Source organism: Amborella trichopoda, chromosome 7 (assembly GCF_054954075.1).
Source record: "Amborella trichopoda isolate Santa Cruz 75 chromosome 7, AtrichopodaSantaCruz75HAP2 v2.0, whole genome shotgun sequence".
In the NCBI taxonomy this organism is placed as follows: Eukaryota; Viridiplantae; Streptophyta; class Magnoliopsida; order Amborellales; family Amborellaceae; genus Amborella; species Amborella trichopoda.
Genome location: NC_142342.1, coordinates 9770896 through 9791323, shown reverse-complemented (window position 1 = coordinate 9791323; position 20428 = coordinate 9770896). Strand labels below are relative to the sequence as shown.

Below are 20428 nucleotides of genomic sequence, written 5' to 3'. Positions count from 1 at the left end.
CCTTATGCAAACCTTAAAAAAATAGGAAGAAGAAACAGTAAAAAAAAGGAGATGTATTTGCAATTGCCAAAAGATTTTATCCTCTTTGGAGGTCACTATCCATTTCCTCTATTTGGGCAAAATATATGGATGCTTTTTAGATCTCAAAATTCGAAGTTGCTTTAAAGAAATTTATGATATAAACTCTGATATAAACTCTAAGAACTTGTCTTAAGATTAACCAAGACCATCCAATTTTTGAAGGGCTAGATCTAATAAATATCACAAAACTTAAATTTCAAAAATTTTCTTTCCAAATAATCATTTAATAATTATTATATATTTTCCAAAATTTTAGACACCGTTTTGATCAAGGGATAAGATGCACATTATGCACCCGAAGAAGCATAATATATGCACTCTTTACTCTCTGCAATTTATCTTCGGTTCCATCCTTCTCACCCCAACCGCCACTCTCATCTTCTCTCTCTCTAAACCTCTCTCTCTCTCTCTAAACTTCTCTCTCTCTCTCTAAACCTCTCTCTCTCTAAACTTCTATCTCTCTCTAAACCTCTCTCTCTCTAAACTTCTCTCTCTATATATGCAGTAGTGTTTTTACTCTTTCCTCCGCTTGCCCATTTCGGCTGAGCAGCAATGGAGTTAGTAGAGAGAGCAGAAAGGCCATTGAAATTGGTGGAAGTGGGGCTCAATTCGTGTAGAAATGCAGCGGTTTCCTCTGAATTTGGGGTAGCTAGAGAGAGAAAGAAGGAAGGCGAGAATCAGACACGAAAAGCAGCGGTTTCCTGTGAATTTGGGGTAGCTAGAGAGAGAAAGAAGGAAGGAGAGAATAATAGAGAGAAGAAGATGAAGAGGTGGAGTGATCCTCTCAGAGTCTTTGGGCCAGACCTGTTTCTGTTGATTCTGCAGCGTCTGGATGCACACAGCGTGGCACGATCCCTCTTGGTCTCCCGCGGGTGGCGTAGAGTAGCCTCTAGCGACACCCTCTGGGCCAAGAAGGTAACCTACAAATTCTCTCTCTCTCTCTAAACTTTATTTGTTGAATGGCATTATTTACTTCCAATCTCTCTAGAATTTCTTGGTTGAATGTATCTCTCTCTGGAATTTCGTTGTTGAATAGGTGGGTTGGTAGTTCATCCATTGCTTCCCACCCCCTATAAGGACTTTCGGTTATTATGGTCTAAATTCATTTTATCTGGTCTATTCTCTCTGTCTCTCTACTAATTATTTTGTTGGAGAAGATTAGTCATTTATGTGAGTGCCCCATTCTTCTTCTTCGTCTCTCTCTCTCTCTCTAATGGAGTTCAATACGCACTTTAAAGACTGTATTAATGCTCATTCCTCTTCATTTTAATTTATAATATTGGGTTTCTTAGTATTTCTCTAAAAAATATTGGTGGTTTATTGGTGGAATATTGCACAGCTTACAATTTTTACTTTTCTTGTTCCTTATCGTTCTGGATTGTTTTTGTGCTTAGGTCTATTTGTGTATACGTTTTGATTATTATTTACGAGCATAATGTTGTATGCATTGTTTCTCCTCTTGAGTTTGATCCCTGGACCATCTTCTCTATTTTGTGAGGTGTGGGTTCTCTCCAATGTATCTGGAGTGGAGCTAGCGATGTGATGGAGGGATATACAGCATACATGCTTGAAGGTCAATGTAGCCTTGAGTACAGTGAGCTCCCTAGCTGTGGAAAAGAAATTTGACTTTCAATCCCAAATGTTTCTTCCACCTCATCTCACCCAACTTGGATAGCCCAAATACTTGCGGGAGACATTCAACCTTGCATTCCAAAGATGATGTGAATTCCCATTTCTTTTTTAATGTGAATTAAAACCGCTGGCGATAGACTATCACGAGATACATCTCCATTGGCAAGTACAGCTGCCTCAACATTAGCTTCCCTCGAGACATGATTAAACTAGATACATCAGGAGGAACAAATATCTGCAACCTCATCAAATATCATAGTTAAAAGGCCAATGTGAAGCTAAGCTATGGGCTCATGTAATGACATTGAAGTTGTCGCCTTCAGTGATGATCGGATTCTGATCACTTTGGGGCAAAAGTCTCAATCCCTCTGTCAGAGCTTTCACCTCTGCATGGGAAGTGTCTTAATGGATTTGGATCTTATGTAATGACATTGAAGCTGTCACCTTCAGTGATGATCGGGGTTTCATCACTCTGGGGAAAAAGTCTCAATCCCTCTGGCAAAGCTCTCACCTCTGCATAGGAAGTGTCTTAATGGATTTGAATCTCATTATTGCACCGTCACCAATTCAAATGCCCATAAATGCATTTTTATTCAGACTTAATCTATTACCCTTTGCAATACGGAAAACATATGGTGTCCATGTAGTATGTTAGATAGGGAAAACTCTCAAAGAAAGAACTAGATATACCTAGAGGGTTATGGTTACATACCACAAATCCAAGTATGCATATGGAAGTAACAATTGGTAATACACAAAAATTCAGCTTGTAGGTTCATCTATAAGACATCACAATGGAGTTTCGTCATTGAAACTTACATGTCTTGATATTACTTTGTGGCGCTATGCAATTGGTTATAGTTTCTTGACAAAGTGTTACATTCTCTTCAATAGTTCACTAAGATGAGATCAAGTTTGACACACATTTTGTCTGCTCTGAGGATCTCATCTCAGTGAAATATTGAAGAACGTTTGGATCTCATCTCTGATCCCAGCCCCTCGCTTGTGCCTTTTGTACCCCCTCTCTTCTGGCCCTTTGCCCCTCACCCTCCACTGGCCCCTCTTTTCCATATCCCTCTCCTATCAATTTCACCCCATCCCTTTTCTCAAGCGCAGCCCTCGTCTTCCCCTCCCTTTCTTATCTCCCTGTCACCTTGCCCTCAGCCTATTCCCCTACTCGTTGTGCTTCTGGGGAGCCCATCTTCATCCTTTTCTCCCTCGGATTCTTTCAACCCTTTCTCCTCGTCTCCCACCGCCCTTGTAACCCTCGGTCTTTCTGTCTCACCCCTCCCCCTCCCTCTCTATGGCACCTCTCCCCCCGGCCCCCCCACCCAACCGATGCCAATTCACCTCCCCATCCTCATCTCCCTCAACCCCCTTCGGCTAGCCCCATACTTGGACCCCCATCTCTGACCCCCCTCCTCCTCCCCTCCTCATGTATAACCTTGCTCGACTCCTAAAATCTCCTGGCTTCTGGGAAGCCCATTTAGACTCATTTTTGGATTGTTTGTACTCTTCTGTGGACTCCTCCTTTATCTAGGCTTTCGACTTGGCACAAGGCGATGTATCCCGGGTACTCAAGGTCATGGGCTTTAAGTTTAATGGCCCCAAAGAGGTTCTCAAAGAGCTCATTCTAGTGGAATCCAAAGGCAAAGCTAATCTCAAGGGCAAACGGGAGCTTTCCAATCTTGCTTGCGGGATCAATTACGACAAATAGCTTTGAACCCGGTTCCCCTCCTAGTGCCCTGGGGCCTTCATCCAGACCTAGGCACTCGTCGGGGCATAACCCCTATGCCGCCTTGCCCTCATGAGGATAGTCTTATGGAATATCGGGGGCTTAGGCCAGTCCCACAAAAAAAGGGTTGTCCGTGACATTTGTGTAAAGCATTCCCCCTACCTCCTTGCCATTAGTGAAACCACGATGCCCTCCCCCATTCTCATGGAAATTCATCATTTGTGGGGCCACAAACCTTGCGATTGGGTTGCCCTTGAAGCCCAAGGCACCTCATGAATCTGGGTTCTCCAGCACCCCACTCTTAACTCCTTGTAACACTCCACCATCGGCAATTTCTTTGTTACTGTGTTGCTCACTAGGTTGTCAGACAACCTACAATGGAAATGCACGACAATCTACGGCCCAACCAAGATAACCTCAGGTACTCATTTTGGGCTGAACTTGACTCCATGGCTTCGGTCTCCCCGTCCACTTAGTGCTTAGGTTGGGACTTCAATGTAAACCGATGGTCACATGAACGGAAGTCCAACCATTCCGTTACCCCACCCATGATCCCTTTTTCAGACTTCATCTCAAGCCACCAATTCATTGATGTCCCACTGGAAGGAGCCCTCTTTACATGGTCTAACCACTCTTCCCACCGCTATCTCTCCAAAATTGATCGATTCTTATTTCTTTGGACTGGGACAACCTTTTCCCTGGTTCCCACTCTATTGCTTTGCCCAAGCCTACCTCGGGCCATCGTCCAATCCTTCTCGATACGTAGTCTGTCTCTAGAGGGCCTAGACCCGTTTTGAGTTGGTCTGGCTTGAAGAGACCAATTTCCCCAACCTCGTCAAATCTTGGTGGGAATCCTTTTCTCCCCTTGTGTCTGGATGGGCCGGCTTCTGATTTCAGCAGAAAGTACAAACTCCCAAATCTCACCTCAAGTTATGGACCCCTGGTAACTTCCATGACCATAAGGAGGCCCTTCTTCGATCTATTCAACATCGAGATGTCGCTGAGGATTCGAGAACTCTCATGCCCAATGAGTTGGAGATTCGGTCCAAAGTAGTGTTTGCAAAATCGAACTGGAAAGGTTAACCGGACATGGACCTGGAAGCGGTTTAACCGGCCAAACCGGTAAACCGGCCGATTCAACTGCTCTAACCAGGCAGTCAAAAAAGTGTTGAAAAAATTTAAAAATACAAAAAAAATCAATGAAAATCATATAAAAAATGATTAAAACAAAACACATTCAAATGAAGCTGAAAATTAATGAAAAAAATAGATTTTAACCCACTTTATAGTTTCCAATTGCTATTTTTAAAATTTTCTTAAAAAGATGGGAAAATATAAAAGTGAGTGTTAATGACCAAAACAATTTTTAATCTTTACCATAATGTAAAGAATATTTAAAAATGCATACAAATTAAATTCCTTATTTTTGAAAATTTATATACATTTTTTTAATTTTGTTTTTTAAATACCGGTTGATCACCCTAACCGCCCAAAACCCAAACCGGCCACTAGCCAGTTCCGATCTAACCGGTTGGTTAGCGGTTAGATCAGGCGATTTTGCGAACAGTGGTCCAAAGCTAAACTTGAATATCAAAATATCCTCCACTAGGAGGAGATCTATTGGGCCCAAAGAGCCAAGATCAAATGGCTGATGCTGGGTCATCTCAATATTGGCTATTTTCATAAGGTAGCCAACTATTGTAGAAGAGAATATTCTATAACTCGCCTCAAAGTCGACAAGTTAATCCTAGACCAACCCTAGCTCATTGAATAGGCTGCGGTTCAGTTTTTTACCTGTCTATTTGCCACTCAGCCAGGGCCTAGACTCACCATAGACGATTTGTCCTTCCTTCCTCTTCCCCAAGACCAAGCCAGCTGGTTAGAGCGACCATTCTTTGAGGAAGAAATATTGGTTGCCATCAAAGACCTCAATCCCTACTGTGCCCCTGGACCAGACGGGTACCCCTTGGCCTTCTTTAACTCTTTTTGGGAAACTCTTCGGCCTGATATCCTCACCTTCTTCTCTGAGTTCCATTCTAGAGGAGTGGTGGGGAAAGCCATGAACACAACTTCCATAGCCTAAGGGCAGTGGAACTCAAAGATTTCCGACCAATTTGTCTCATTAACAGCTCCTACAAACTCCTATCCAAAGTCTTGGCAACTTGGCTAAAGGTTGTTCTTAATTGGGTTATTTCTCCTACACAAGGAGCATTTGTTAAGGACCGTCAAATCCTTGATGGGGCAATCATAGCTCACGAGTGTATCCACAGTCGTATGATTTCAAAAGCCCCTGGCATCATCCTAAAACTTGATTGGGAGAAAGCTTACGACCACCCCGATTGGTTGATCCTTGATGAGACCCTGAGGATGGCCTTTGGGGTCAAATGGAGAAAATGGGTGCACGGGTGTATCTCTAGTCCTGTTGTTTCAGTTTTGATCAATGGATCCCTAAGAGCTTCTTCCCTGCCTCTAGAGGCGTTGGCCAAGGGGACCCCCTGTCACCCTTCCTCTTTGCTACCGTGGCCTAAGTGTTCAGCAATTCCATTTCTAGTTTCTACCAAGCAGGGATTTTGAGGGGCTTCCAACGAGCACCCAAGGCCCCATCATTTTCCACATCCAATACATGGATGACACCTTAGTCTTGTGCTATACCTCAAGCCAGCAGGTCGATGCACTCGTTCTCTTCTTGAGGTGTTTTCAGCTGGCCACTAGCTTCAAGGTAACTTTGCCAAGACTAAAATGATGGGTGCTTAAAAATGGGGATGCTCCGTCGACAAATTACCCTCTTCATACCTCAGTCCCCCCCTATGCTTAAGCATGCCTGCCTTCACCTTTGGAGCCATATTATGACAAGTTCGACAGGAGGTTTGCAGGCTGGAAAGGAAGATTTCTCTCCAAGCTCACACTCATTAAGGCAACCCTTGCTAACACCCCAATTTACCAAATATCCTTGTTTAATAACCCTGCCTCTATTGCCGTTAGGCTGGAAAGATTGGTGCGCAACTTCTTTTGGTCTGGGGATAATGGCTGCAAATACCACCTCATTTCTTGGCCCAAGCTTTGTAGGCCAAAAGCCCTTGGAGGCTTAGGAATTTGCAGTCTTAGAGCCCACAATACTGTCCTCATGGGAAAATGGTGGTGGCAATATGCCACTCGCAGCTTAATCAACTTGTGGACAGAAGTCATCTGCCACAAATACTGTTACGGAAGCAATAGCTTGGCCCCAAGGTGCAGGCTCAGCGGCAATGTCTTGGGGTTTTTGGAGGTAGGTACTCCATTGTTGTGATCTTTTCCTCCACCATATCCGTTTCCATCCCAGGGCAGGGAACAAGGTGAAATTCTGGCTAGATACCTGGTTAGGGCAATGCCCACTCAAGGATCTTGTCCCCAATCTGTTCTCCCTTACGCACGATACTCACTACATGGTGGCCAAAAATTTCACTGCAAATGGGTCGACCAGTTCTTGGACGCCCAACTTTAGGAGACCTTTATTTGATCACGAGCTCGAAGGCTTCGGGGCTCTAGCTGAACTGATGCACTCCGTGTTCCTCCCCCCTCAGTGGCAAAGACAAGATCATCTGGGCACCTGCTACGTCAGGCACTTTCTCTATGTCTTCGTTCTTCCGTGCCCTGAGCTGCCCCATTAGCCCATCTCTCCTCCCTCTCTTCATTGCCTCTAAGGCCTGGTTTCATTTCATCCCCCCTAGAATTCAAGTCTTTTGTTGGGTGGTTCTCTATGGGAGAATTTTAACCATCGACCAAATAAAAAAGAAGGGACTCCCCTACCCCAACCGATGCATCATGTGCACAGCAGCAGAAGAAACCACTGAGCACATTTTTATCCATTGCGTAGTGGCCAAAGCTCTGTGGAGAAACCTGCTCCAACTCTTCAACGGTATTGGGTCACCCCTCAGTCTATCCCTCATCCATTCAAGGCCTTCCTCTCCCCGCCATGGCCTAAAGCCAGTCGCATTCTGTGGAGGGCATCTGTTGCTGCCACAGTTCAGGTCATTTAGACAGAAAGGAACAATAGAACTTTCAGGAGCGTTAAGTCCTCCGTCACCTCCATGATCGACAAGATTCGAAGGTTGGTCCCCTTCTGGGCCAAAAAATTACAAACTCCTCAAAGACTTTGCATACGGTGACCTTTTCAGCAGTCGGCAATTCTTGTTATCTCTATCAATCCCAAGAATCTCTCAGGCTTCTATCTGGAGATTCCCTGAGGAAGGAAAAATCAAGCTAAACTTCGATGGTTGCCCCCTGGGCAACCCTGGACCCTCTGGAATAGGGGGCTAAGGGGCTTATTCGGATTACACAATGGCTGCACCTTGTTAACCTTCTCCCGCCTGATGGGCACAGCTGACTCAACTCTTGCTGAGGTCCTGGCTTTATTAGAGGGTCTTCGCAAGTTTAACCCTTCTTGGAGTTCTGTGCTTTGTGTGGAAGGGGATTCAGGGAACGTCATAGCTTGGGCATCCAATCTTCCTCTTGCCCGTGGAGACTCGATCACATTTTCGAAGAGATAGCGCATATTTAATGAACCTTCAGGTTTCCTGGAATCACATCTTTAGGGAATCCAATTCTGCAGCTGATGTCCTGGCGAAGGAGGGAGCCTATTTCAACCCAACCTAGATGACCTAGGTTGTCTTCGGCCCCTGCTTTTCATCAGTTGCTGTTTTTCTTCTGTCTCGTAAAGCATTTTTTCTCCCTCCCAGGGCAGATATGTTAGGCACCCCTCTTAAGGGGGCGTCATCATCATCATACTGGTCATGTATTAGTCATTTGGATCAAGTTGCATCATAAGGTGCCGACAATTCATGGCTTCAATAGAGCAATAGAAAATTCTTGCAAATTCACAAGACTTCTACTGTAATTCCATAGATTCTCACTGAATAGAAGTCAGTAGTGTTGCAATAAATATATCGGTACGTATAAAGTCTAGCCTAATGAAATGTTATACAACAAGGTCGTAATTGTTCCAAAGTCCAAACTAGATGTGGTTGGAAATTTGTGATGAATGCACTCAGGCCAACCTGCAAAAGGATGATAAAATGTAGCATAGAAAGGAGTACCTTGACCACGTGCTATGATTTCCTATAAAAAATCCAAGGAATTCATTGTTTTATATAGTAAACTTAACCAAGAAACATGAATGTTTTAATACTATTCAGTCAACACGAACTCATTCCACATTTCCACATTGAAGAAGAAAGTAGAACAAAAAAACATACTTCTATAAAAAAAATATGTAACATTACAAGCAATCCAACAAGCTTACCAAAAATATATAACATCAAAAGGAAAGAAATATTTTTTTTCGAATATTCATCACTAAAAAACATATTTTTGTAAAAAAAATAAATATAACATTAAAAACAATCAAAGAAGCTCACCAAAAATCTATAACATTAAAAAGAAAGAAATATTTTTTTCTCATAGTCATCACAAAAGAACATATTTATAAGATTGAAAACAATCCAATAAGCTCATCAAAAATATATAACATTAAAAATAATGAAATATTTTTTTCTCATATTCATCACAAAATTTTTTTTTTTTGTAAAAAAGTATATATATAACATTAAAAATAATCCAACAAGCTCACCAAAAATATATAACATTAAAAAGAAAGAAATTTTTTTCTCATATTCATCACAAAAAACATATTTTTATAAAAAAATATAGCACATTAAAAACAATCTAACAAGCTCACCAAAAATATATAACATTAAAAAGAAAGAAATTTTTTTCTCATATTCATCACAGAAATACATATTTTTGTAAAAAAAAAATATAACATTAAAAACAATCCATCAAGCTCACCAAAAATATATAAAATTAAAAAGAAAAAATCTATTTTTTCTCATATTCATCACAAATAACATATTTTTATAAATAAATAAATAGCATAATTTTATTTAGAAACAATTTTTTTTTAAGAACCTTAAAATCAAGCCAAAGAACACATAAACTTTAGAGTCAAAATCAACCCCAAATCTTTCATTTTTTGAACAAATTGACATGGGGATATGATAGATACTTCAATTACAATTAAAATGCACCAAATATCTTGAAGATCAATTCACCATTGAGATCATCGTTCTTCAAAAAATGGCGGATATTTCACTTCACGCAATTTTCAAAACAAAAACGCGGCAAAAAACAATTCATAAAAATAAATATACTCAATGATAAATCAACATTCCTGATGTATTCGATTGATTAAGCCTTGATGATCAAAATTAACTGATCAATTCAATAAAAAACGATCAATACATCGATCAACAATCAATTTTTTTTTATCGAACACAGTTCTTCGAGCAGCATCATTTTCGGCCGAAATCAACCTCCAAAATTCATCTTTTTCGACAATTCGAAATAGAAAAAAGTTTAAGACTTCAGCAATGAATCAAAGCCCTCCATTTCCATGCATATTCATGGGGTATTGAAGCTTAGATTGATAAAATGGTGGAATTTCACAGTTTCAGAAATCCGCCATTTCAAGCCACCAAAAAATCTTTCTTCTTCCATTTTTGATTCAATAAACAGTTATTTATAGAAAATTTCAGGTGTATAAGTGCAATAATTCACCGAAAAAAACAAAAAAGCCAGAAAATCGAATAAAAAAAGGTTGCAAAACGTGAATCACAGGTTCTGTTTAAAATAACGGTCTTTGTGTCAAAAAACGGCCATTATTTAATATGCTACCGTTATGAATGTTATATCGTTTGTTATATCAGTAAACAGGACCGGTTAGCAGAAACCGACTGGTTTTGAATTAAAACTGCCGGTTTGACTTAGAACCGGCCGGTCTTGGTGAGGTCCCCGACGTTTTACTAGTACCACAAAACCGGCCTTAATCGGAGTCGGTACCTTGCAGGTACCGATCTAACCAGCCGGTTTTGGTTCTGACTGGCCGGTTTTGCAAACACTAGGCTGGAGTGCCCTCTCGATGGAGAGTTTCAGCTTCCATAAATGCCTCATATTTGTGTGTCCTCTAGCAATATCCTCAATAGAACAATTAATTTCTTACGGATGACAAAGTTGTTAAACTACACAATTATTTTGCGATATCTTTTTGTTGTGTGTTTTAATTAGTATTCTTATGTTTTTTTGAATAATGTCACTATCATTTCCATTAACCTCTTGACTTCTCCATTTTATTTAAATGACCTTAGACGCTTATATAAGGGCCTTGATGTCATCTGGTAAAGCATTTGTCTTCGTATATGCAGTTTTCCATTGATCATCTGGTTGCAACTTTGGATTGTGAGGTTGCATTGCTTGTATTTTGTATAAGTTATGTCCTTTTTTTCACTCTTAATCTACTTAGGTTTTCATGATCAAGTTGTTAACCTTGGCCTTGTGTTTTATTTAATATCAACACAAAACATGAAATTTTTTTTTCTTAGTTTTAGTTTGCAGTGGGTGTTTTATCACGCCATCTGTATGTATGAACTATCATTAATTGTAATGTCAACTCTACGCAAGCAATCACTTTTTGTAGCCACTTTTCACAGCTCATTTCTATTGTCTATTTTCTCTTGAAATCTTAAAGGGAACGTAATATTTTTGGCACTATAACTTTCCTGTGTTGCAAATTGACATTGGGTGTCAAGGGAGGAAGGGTTTGTCTTGTTGAATTAGGACTTTGGTCATTTGTCTATCATATTGTTTTTGCATTCTACATTGGTCATTGTACATGTGCATCATGTATGCTATGATCTTGTAATTGTCCATGGACATTCTCATTTAGTGTGGTATATATGTAAACTGATCCAGATTGAATGGAAATATTCCCTCTTTCCATCTTCTCTATTCTGTTCGCTGTCTACTAAATTTGAGTCCTGTTAACATGGCTAGAGAGCCAAAATGTTGGGAAACCACACTATGAGATGAGTTTATTTAAGCATTACTGTGGGGTATTTGTGAAATATGTCTAACAAGGTTGTTATGGATATTTCACTCGATGCAAGGATTTGGTTCATTCATAAGAAATGTGAGGCTTTCTTTGGTTTAATCAGCCGTCTCGACTCTCTAGTGCTGTATATAGGGTCGTCTTTGTGTTGAGCAATACTTTCTTTTATGAGGGTGGTTAACATTTGTATTGAGTATTGAAAATGTACAAGTTGCAAACAATAGGCTGGCAACAGTTTGGGAGCTCTATACAAAAAACCACCAAGAGGGTGGCCTGAGTCAAAAAATGGTATACATCCATCGTATAAGACAAAAAAGAAAAAGGAAATGGGGAGCTGAGAGTCCAAAAAGATGCTAAAAACTTTCCCTGTCCATCCACCCGAGTAGCTCTTTCCTTCGCGAGGGCATTGGCTTTGGAGTTGTCCTCACGTGATATATTTCTCCATGAGATGCACATAGGCCTACATGTATCAAATTGTTTTGTCAAAAAACATGTGCTAGTCTTCAGGACAGGCAGCAGAGCCCCGAGGCCCAGGAGGTGATATTGTTGGAGTCCCTTTCTGCTGTCAAAACCGAGCTCCCAGGTTTATTGTTTTTTTTGGGGTGTGGCAGGGGGGGGGACAGGGGTAGGTTCTTGAGGCCCTTGAGGAGGGCGAGTGCTTATGTTGTGTGAGAGTCATCATGGGTGATGAATTTTGAGAAGGAAAGGAGGGTGCGACGTTGGCTGTCGCTGATGATACTCCCGATCCCTGCTAAGCCTGGGTTGCCTAGAGAGCAACTTTTGAAGTTTAGCTTTGGTTGGCCCGGTTCAGGGGGCTTCAGAGGGAGGCTCGAGGAACGTGGGAGGGCCTTAAGTAGAGTTAGGGCCTGCTAATTCTGGTGACAATCTGTGTGCGAAAAGTGCTTGAAACGAATTTGCTTATTAGCTCATAAGATTATCATCATTCTCGCTGCCTTTCAAGACTTCAAGGGAAGCGTTCTGTCCTCAGAATGTCCTGTGATTTCTTTCGGTCCATCTCACCCACAGTGTGGCTGCCATCGAGGCCTTCCAAAGAAAGATGCTGGATTTGGCCCAAGGAAGGGGTAGAGGGAGCGAAAGAGTGGGGGATTGACCTTGGGTTCACCCAGGACCAATTGAAGAGTTGCAGGAGATCACGACAGTTGCCTGGCCAAGATGCAGTGGGTGAAGAGGTGGGCATTGGTCTCCTCTTCCACTGTGCACATTACACATGGGTTGGGGATTGGCAGTCCCCTTCTCTTTTTTCTTTTGAGAATTGTTTACTTATTGGCAATCCGCTTCTTTTACGCTGGTCCACCGTTAAGGCTCTCTCAGATAGTGCCAACCAGTTAAAGACTTGGATTTTTGATTGCTAGTGTATAAGGTTTCCTGTCTCTGGTAGGCTAGGCCCGTCCTCTTAGCTCATTTCGCCATATATCTTGATAGTTGTGGTATCTTTTTGTGGTTTCTTATACTCCAGACTTTGAAAAATTGGATGCTATGTGTCATGGGCATTTCAAACTATTTTTTTAAAAATTAATCATATATTGATAAGTAGGAAGCAGCATGTATTGACTTTAACTTGAAGAACGCATGCAAATGGGGATTTGCAACAATGGGAAGCAGAGAGAGCTAAGAGGGAAGGAAATGGAAGGAGTATAGAATCAGAGGGAATGGGGTACAAAAAGAAAAAGAATGGGAAAAAGTGGGTCAGGGAGTGGGGGGTGGGGGGTGGCGGCTGTGGTGTAGAACAAATAATACTGAGATACTACATACCCTCATTGCTTATAAAGAACAATACTACATGTCCTTGATACTAATACCCTTGATACTTGCAATGGGAAAAATACGGGTCGTCAATATGTAGAGAAGTTTGGTTCCCATCTTCGTTGGCTAGCCTATTCTTAACTTTAGTAGCTTCTGTTGTGGTGTTGAAATATGCACCTAGGCATATTCCATAATAACCGCATGTGTATAGGAGACGAGGACTTTCTCGATGTCCACCTGGTTGTATTGATCGAGGTGGCCAAAGCTTAATCCATGTGATCTTAAACCTGTCAATAGTTGTTTCAGCCATGAGAGGAGCCTAATAGGTTTTCCAGATCTCCCTAGTTATTGTTTTGAAACCACCTTTGCAGGGCCACAGTTTCTATAAAAGAATCATCGTCATCTAAGCCTTATCCCTACTATTTGGGGTCGGCTAAGTTTTTGTAAAAGAATTATCACCATCGTCATCATCATTATCATAGCCTTATCCAACTATTTGGGGTTGGCAAGTTTGTATTCGTACTTGATCTTTATGGAATCCCTAGGTTGTCGTACTCATGGTGGCATGCAGCTGTGGCCCAGTTTATATTGCAATCCTGCACTCACCAAAACTCCGGCAGAGTGAGGTCCTATGAAATGATTGAATCCCTTATCCTCTTAGATAATATGGCATGCGGCATCTGTTTCCAATAAAAGTTCTGTGAAGATTATGGGGACAGATTAATGAGTTATATGTTGATTTATCTATTAAGCTGCTGTTAGGGGTCAAGGACAATTGGCATTCAACTAGAGAAGGACCCTCTAGAGAGTGACTTCAGGGTAAGGTACCATTTCAAGGGAGGCTCTATACAGTGGGAGATTAGGGTAACATGCCTCCTAATCCAATCTAATCCTATGTGTCTTCCTATAATATATTATTTCATTGATAATTTAATTGGAAATATATATTAGGAGATCTAATTAGAAATGGGAACTCCCCCTTCAATAAATACTTTATCCTTCAATAAATACTTTATCCCAACTTTGGATTAAATATTTCATAAGATTCTCTCCTATTTTTGGGATTATTAAATTCATTGGAAGCCAAATGCATTAACGCAAATTTTAGGGGCTATTTTGGAAAAAAAAAATTTGTACCTTTTTTACCATATAGAGACTGAAATCACAAGAATATAAACATGCCTCACACTTGACTCTTTCTTGTGGCCATTAAACCTACTGATCACAAGGTGCTGGGTACATTTTAATGTAAAAACAAACACGTGGGGTGCAATCAATTATCATAATCACTACGATATGTGGGATTTTTCTGAAAAAGGCATATCTTCAAGAAAACCATGATTGTTTGTATCACTTCAAATTTGGACTAGTTTCCATGACTCAAGGTGAGTAAAGCATGCAAGAATTGAAAGGAGTAGTTATGTAGAACTCAAGGTATTAAATTCGAATTTTGTTTTTTACTTTTATTCAATATACTTGAGTTCCACTTACATGAGCGACTAAATATTATTGTAAATAAAAAATAATACCCTAGATACAACCTAAGATATTTATTTTTACTACCAAAAGAAATAAAAACTATCCAGGAGCTTTAAATAAACTTCCACTATAATTTTTAGTACAAAACAAGTTTCTAAAAATTCACAGAAAATAAGAAATAATGCTGAAAAGTAATTAAAGCTACTGGGACGATTTACTGGAAGATACTTGCAGTTACCCTCACAGTTCTTGGTACACCCCACACTCGATTTGCCTAATTGATGACGCACTTTTACTCCTTTAGGTGTTGCTGGAAATTATGATATAGGGAAGCTTTATAGGCAATACTTTTTTTCCTAAGGGTTTAGAGAGCAAAAAAATAATTAGGGTTTATGTGAACAAACTAGGGCTGAGCTTGTGAGTTCATCTCTCTCCAGGTTAGTTGTTACCTTTATTTTCTTCAAAATACAGCAAGCCTCCCTTAGGATTTTAAAGTTCCTCCTTTTCTTTCTTTTAATAGAAGCTACTCAAATAAAAGGAGAGAGAGTAGCATGAGTCTCTAAGGCAAAGCGGGGTCACGTGACCTTTTTTTTTATACGAGAGAGAGAGAGAGAGAGAGAGAGAGAGATCTTGGGGCATGAGAGAGAGAAATCTAGATCTAATGAGAGAAGGGGTTCAAATCTTGTTTAAATAGAAACAAGATTTATTTCCTATTTTGAATAGGATTCTAATCTAGGAATGCCTTATCCAATTTCCAGCTTGACCTTTAGGATAATTAGAAAATCTGTGGGGCGAGAGATTTTATCAGAGTCATCCACCCCACAAATCAGCCGTCATGATTTTGGGTGGAGACATAGGAACCTTATCCCCTTATATTTTTACCCAAATCCAACTCCTATTTAAATTTGAAATAATATTTTAAAATTTTAAAAAAATATTAAAATATCATAAAAATATTTATAATAGCAATATAAACTATACTACGAGTGGACTGGTACCAATGGGTCAAAACTAGCGACAATAAACGCAGTCCACTCGCCCAAAAACCCACAACCAACAGGGACCCATGACCCACAGTCTCAAAGTAGGGGTTCATGATTGACTTGTCAAAGTTGGACAACAAATAGTAGGACCATGATCCTAAAATATAGATTTCAGTTCTCCTTTTAAGAGCAATTCTTGCACTTGTCATCACAGTGCAAAGGGGTTCTCTACGAACATGTACACGTGTCCTTCTATAGGGCTACTTCCCAGTTAGCTATCATGTGTATATATCCTGTAGAAGTTTGTTGAGGCTTTAACCCTTGCTCTCATAGGCCTATAACTGCACACAGGAGACTACACAGTTCTCCTGGCCTACAATCATCATCCCTGGGCATCTCTTTGACCTGAACGAAGGATGACCAATTACAAACCCTTCTCGGAAGTGCTACATGCCGAGGGGTAAGGGTTTTGGACATGACCAGGGCCATAAATTGCTCGACCCTTGGTCAATCAACACATGCACTCCTACATTCCACTATAGAATATAATATTTTTAAGCTCTCTAGTCCTTTAAAAGCCACAAAACCCAAGAAGAATTTCATTCTTCCTTAAAATAATATGGTGTGAAGTTGATACAGCAAGCATATGCATGGGAAGCAATTTTCACCCTGTGATTGTTATAATTCAAAAGGCAATATGTCCTTATATACTTCTTAATTAATCATCAACAATGATGCGTGCTTTCAAATATGACAATTCCTCAGATATAATTATTGCTTAGTTTTTCAACCATATTTAAATTTGAAATATAACCAATCACTAGATCTCGCATAATCAAGGATAATCTATATTTTAAATCTCCCACTAAAATAGGAAACCAAATCTTGTTTAAAATTAAAATATTTTCTATCTTTAACTTAATTTAAAATTTTGAACCAAGAAAATATGGGGCATGCCTTTTTATTCCTAAAAAGGTGGCATGCCACTTTTTTGTTTAAAACAAATTGGGGTGGCCCACTAGGGGGTGGCACATGGTCCCCACACATAAACAAAACACACACACATGTGGGGCCAGATCCTTGGTCCCACATGTGTTATTTGAAGTTACGAAAATTTTAGAAATACCCATTTGAAGTAAATTGCAGCAGAAATAATATTTTAAAATTAAAAAAATATATTTAAATATCATAAAAATATTTATAATATCCATATAAAATATCCTAGTAATGGACTTGTACCACTGGATTAAAACTAGCGACAATAAGAGCACTCCACGCACCTAAGAACCCATGACCAACAAGGACCCATGACCCACAGTCTCAAAGCAAGGGCTCATCATTGGCTTTTCAAAGTTGGACAGTAAACAGTGGGACGATGATCCTAGAATGTGGATTTCAGTTCCCCCTTTTAAGAGCAAATCTTGCGATTGTCACCACAATGCAAATGGGCTCTCTCTATGCACATGTATATATGGCTCTCTATGGGGCTGCTTTCCAGTTATGCGGCTATCATGTGTATACATCGTGTGGAATTTTGTTGAGGTTTTAGCCCTTTGCTCTCTCAGGCCTACGATTGCACACAGGAGACCACACAGTTCTCTTGTCCTATAAACATCATCCCTGGGCATCTCGCTGATCTGAACAAGGGATGACTAATTGCAAACCCTTCTTGGAAGTGTTTACATGCCTAGGGATAAGGGATTTGGACATGACCAAGGCCATAAACTGCCCAACCCTTGGTCAGTCAACACACACACTCCCACTAAAGTGCACATTCCATTATAAAATAACATATTCACAAGCTCTCTAGGCTTTTAAAAGCCACAAAACCCAAGAAGAATTTCATTCTTCCTTAAAATAATATGGTGTGAATTTGATACATTGCAGCAAGCATATGCATGGGAAGCAATTTTCACCGTGTGATTGTTATAATTCAAAAGCCAATATCTCCTTATATATTTCTTGATTAATCACCAGCAGTGATGCATGCTTTCAAATATGATAACTCCGCAGGTCTAATTCGTTTATTAGTTTTTCAACCATATGATTGTTCATAATTTGTTTTAGTTGATATAGTTTGTTTTTAGTGATATGTTGGTTTTTTGTGCAGTGTGAAGAATTGTGGTTGGGTAAGGCACATATTCCTCGCATGTCTATGGTGAAAGGAATATCAAAATTATCCGCTTACTCTGTCTCCATTATGGATAGCAAACGTGTAAGTAATCTCATATTCCTCACCGTAATTTTATATCCCTCACCACAAGATGCTGCATCTTGCACCTTTTTCTTCTATTTCTTATATGGTATTCCATGTTCTATCATTGACTTCATTTGATGTTTTCATGTGTCGGATCTTGGAAGAACTTTGTAACTGTCCTTTTATTACAAGTAGCAGTTTCATGAATCTTTACACATCGGTTGTCTCACTAGGGACACAAACAAACTTACTAGATTAACAAACTAATGTTGATGCCTCTTGGCTTCTTCCACTTTGGCTTCATAGTTGGGCGTTCTAAGGTTAGGAAGACTAACAGAGACAGATCTCAACACTGCTCATCAATCGTGCCCGTCTCAACACTGCTCATTAATAGTGTCCATGATCTTTTCATTGAGGTGCGGCATCATGTCAAGTCCATCTAATATAACATTAGATATATATCCCTCTATAGTGTGTCAACAGAATCATTGATTTGTGTATTGGAGGTGTGCAACAGCAGTTAATAGATCTAAATCGAAATATTTGTTATAAGAAAGGATTTTCTAGCCTGTTATTGCTTTGGGAAATATTATGGCAATCTAAAGATATGAGGAAAGGAGGGAGAAGTAGGGGATCCTGTTCACATCAATAGATGGGCCACAAGGTAGGTCCCATGTCCCTGGTGCCTGGAACAATTGTACAACCAAATATATGCCGTTTCCAGCAAAAGTCAAATCTCTTACAAGCACATCTACTGCGAGGCAAATTGGGCTGCCGATGCTCCGGCTGACGTTGGCTGGCAATACTTTATACTTTATAGTGAATGAACACCAGTTATAACCATGGCATTTTTTGCTTTGTTGTGTTTTTCTGGTTCTTTTTTGTTACACAGTTTCAGCTACAGCTATACGCAAGCTATAAATATCTTTACCAGTAGTACAAAAATTCAATTTTATCAAAAGAAAAAAGGAAATGAGGGAAGACTCCAAATTCAGGCTGTAACCCTAACTTGTATGGAATATGAATCATCAGCAATGTTTTGTATTTGGGGTTAAATGCTGAATTTGGAGCTGGTATAGATACTACAAGGTTAGTCCCTAGAGATTAAGTGGAATAAATTGAGTTGTTACCACTTCCACATTTTTAACTCTATTTCCTTTCTTTTCTGAAATCACAATTCACTCATGAAAGGCAGGTTAATGCTACTATTTTCTGCTCATTTTATTGTCTCCTTACTGCAGTTTTTCCAATGCTTGCCTTTATGATTACCTCTTGTACATAAAACTCTTTCTTGTTGATGTATGCTTGCTCCATTTTGAGAGTGAATCTAGGAGCTGTGTTATACCATGGAGTCACTTGTGTTTCTATGCTGAATGGTATCTCTGATTATTATTTCACTTTTTTAGATTGTTATAGTTTGGAGGGCACCATTTTGTCCTCGTTTTTCTTGGAGAGATTGTACCATGTTGCAGGGATGTGTAGTATCATTCTATCTGAGTGAGTTATGTAGGGTGCAGTCTCATAATAAAATTGTTTATCTGGTAGATTGTTATAAATATTATATTGGGACATGCTCACTCATTTTGGCAGGCATGTTCATCATGCACATGCCCCCGGGGAGAGAGAGAGAGAGAGAGAGAGAGAGAGAGAGAGAGAGATGTGATGGCCTACCATGGCGTGTCTTAAGTTTCAGTTTTTCTTTTTTTTTGTTTAAATTTTGCCATAGTAGGTTATCAAATCTCTCTCTTCCTCCCTACCTCCCTCCCCCCAAACCCCCGTTTTTTGTTAGTGACAACATTCTTAACAGAGTAAGACTTCTCATTCTTGTAGACCCGCATATTAAGGGATGACCTCTGTGACCATGCATGGGAGTTCCGTTTCAAAAAGGTAACCCAACATCAACCGTTCTCACACCGTATGCAACATTCTTCCCTTCATGCATAACTATAGAAAACAAGAAGAACCTCTAATCATTGTTACTCTCTCTAGACTGCTCCACCTTATTGGCTCAATTTGGATCCATCTTGGAGATGCACAGGGCCTCCCATGCACCGTTACTTCCACCCTGATGGTACTCAAACTGCAGATCCTTTAGATGGAGTCTGGGGAGGCCATGAAAGCACTTACTGCATAGTCACGAGTTTTGTAGATGATGAGAAAATCAGAGAGCATTATGTACGAATTAACAGGTGGCCTCGCATGTCTGTTTTAAGGAAGGAAGACTGGAGTTGGGAGTTGGCCAACCAGTTGTATTGGTACGCAAGTGTCCCTGATGCCAATAAGGAGGGAGGAACTGGACCCATGTTTCTGGTTCGTTAGGATGGAAAATATGAGTAGCCTGCTCATTTCTACTGTATGTTCTTTCGTATATTTATAGGTGGTTAGAGAGGGAGAGGGTTATCTGAATGTGCATATTTTGTATAGGTTTCTTTCTGGTTATCTTCATGTAGTTCGTATATTTATGGGTGGTTAGAGAGGGAGAGGGTTATCTGAATGTGCATATTTTGTATGGGTCTCTTTCTGGTTATGTTCATATACTAGAATCTTGGTACTCATCTTGGCATGCTTTTGTAAATAGATTATGAGGAAGGAAAAAGTTTATACAAGGTGTGAAACTTGTACCGGAGAAATACGGCGCA

The 20428-nt window shown here is 40.0% G+C and overlaps 1 protein-coding gene across 2 annotated transcripts; it reads left to right on the top strand.

Moving 5' to 3' along the window:
* Positions 1 to 206: 206 nt before the first annotated feature.
* On the top strand, positions 207 to 20419 carry LOC18444091 (uncharacterized). Of its 2 annotated transcripts, none has more exons than XM_006854269.4 (4): positions 207 to 996; positions 17703 to 17807; positions 19620 to 19676; positions 19779 to 20419. In XM_006854269.4, the coding sequence occupies exons 1-4, from the start codon at positions 634 to 636 to the stop codon at positions 20106 to 20108; spliced, it is 855 nt and encodes a 284-aa protein (XP_006854331.1). In that variant the 5' UTR covers positions 207 to 633; the 3' UTR covers positions 20109 to 20419. The 2 variants fall into 2 exon arrangements, with proteins under 2 accessions (XP_006854331.1, XP_020529111.1); XM_020673452.2 differs by having other exon boundaries at positions 208 to 996; positions 19828 to 20419.
* Positions 20420 to 20428: the final 9 nt, after the last annotated feature.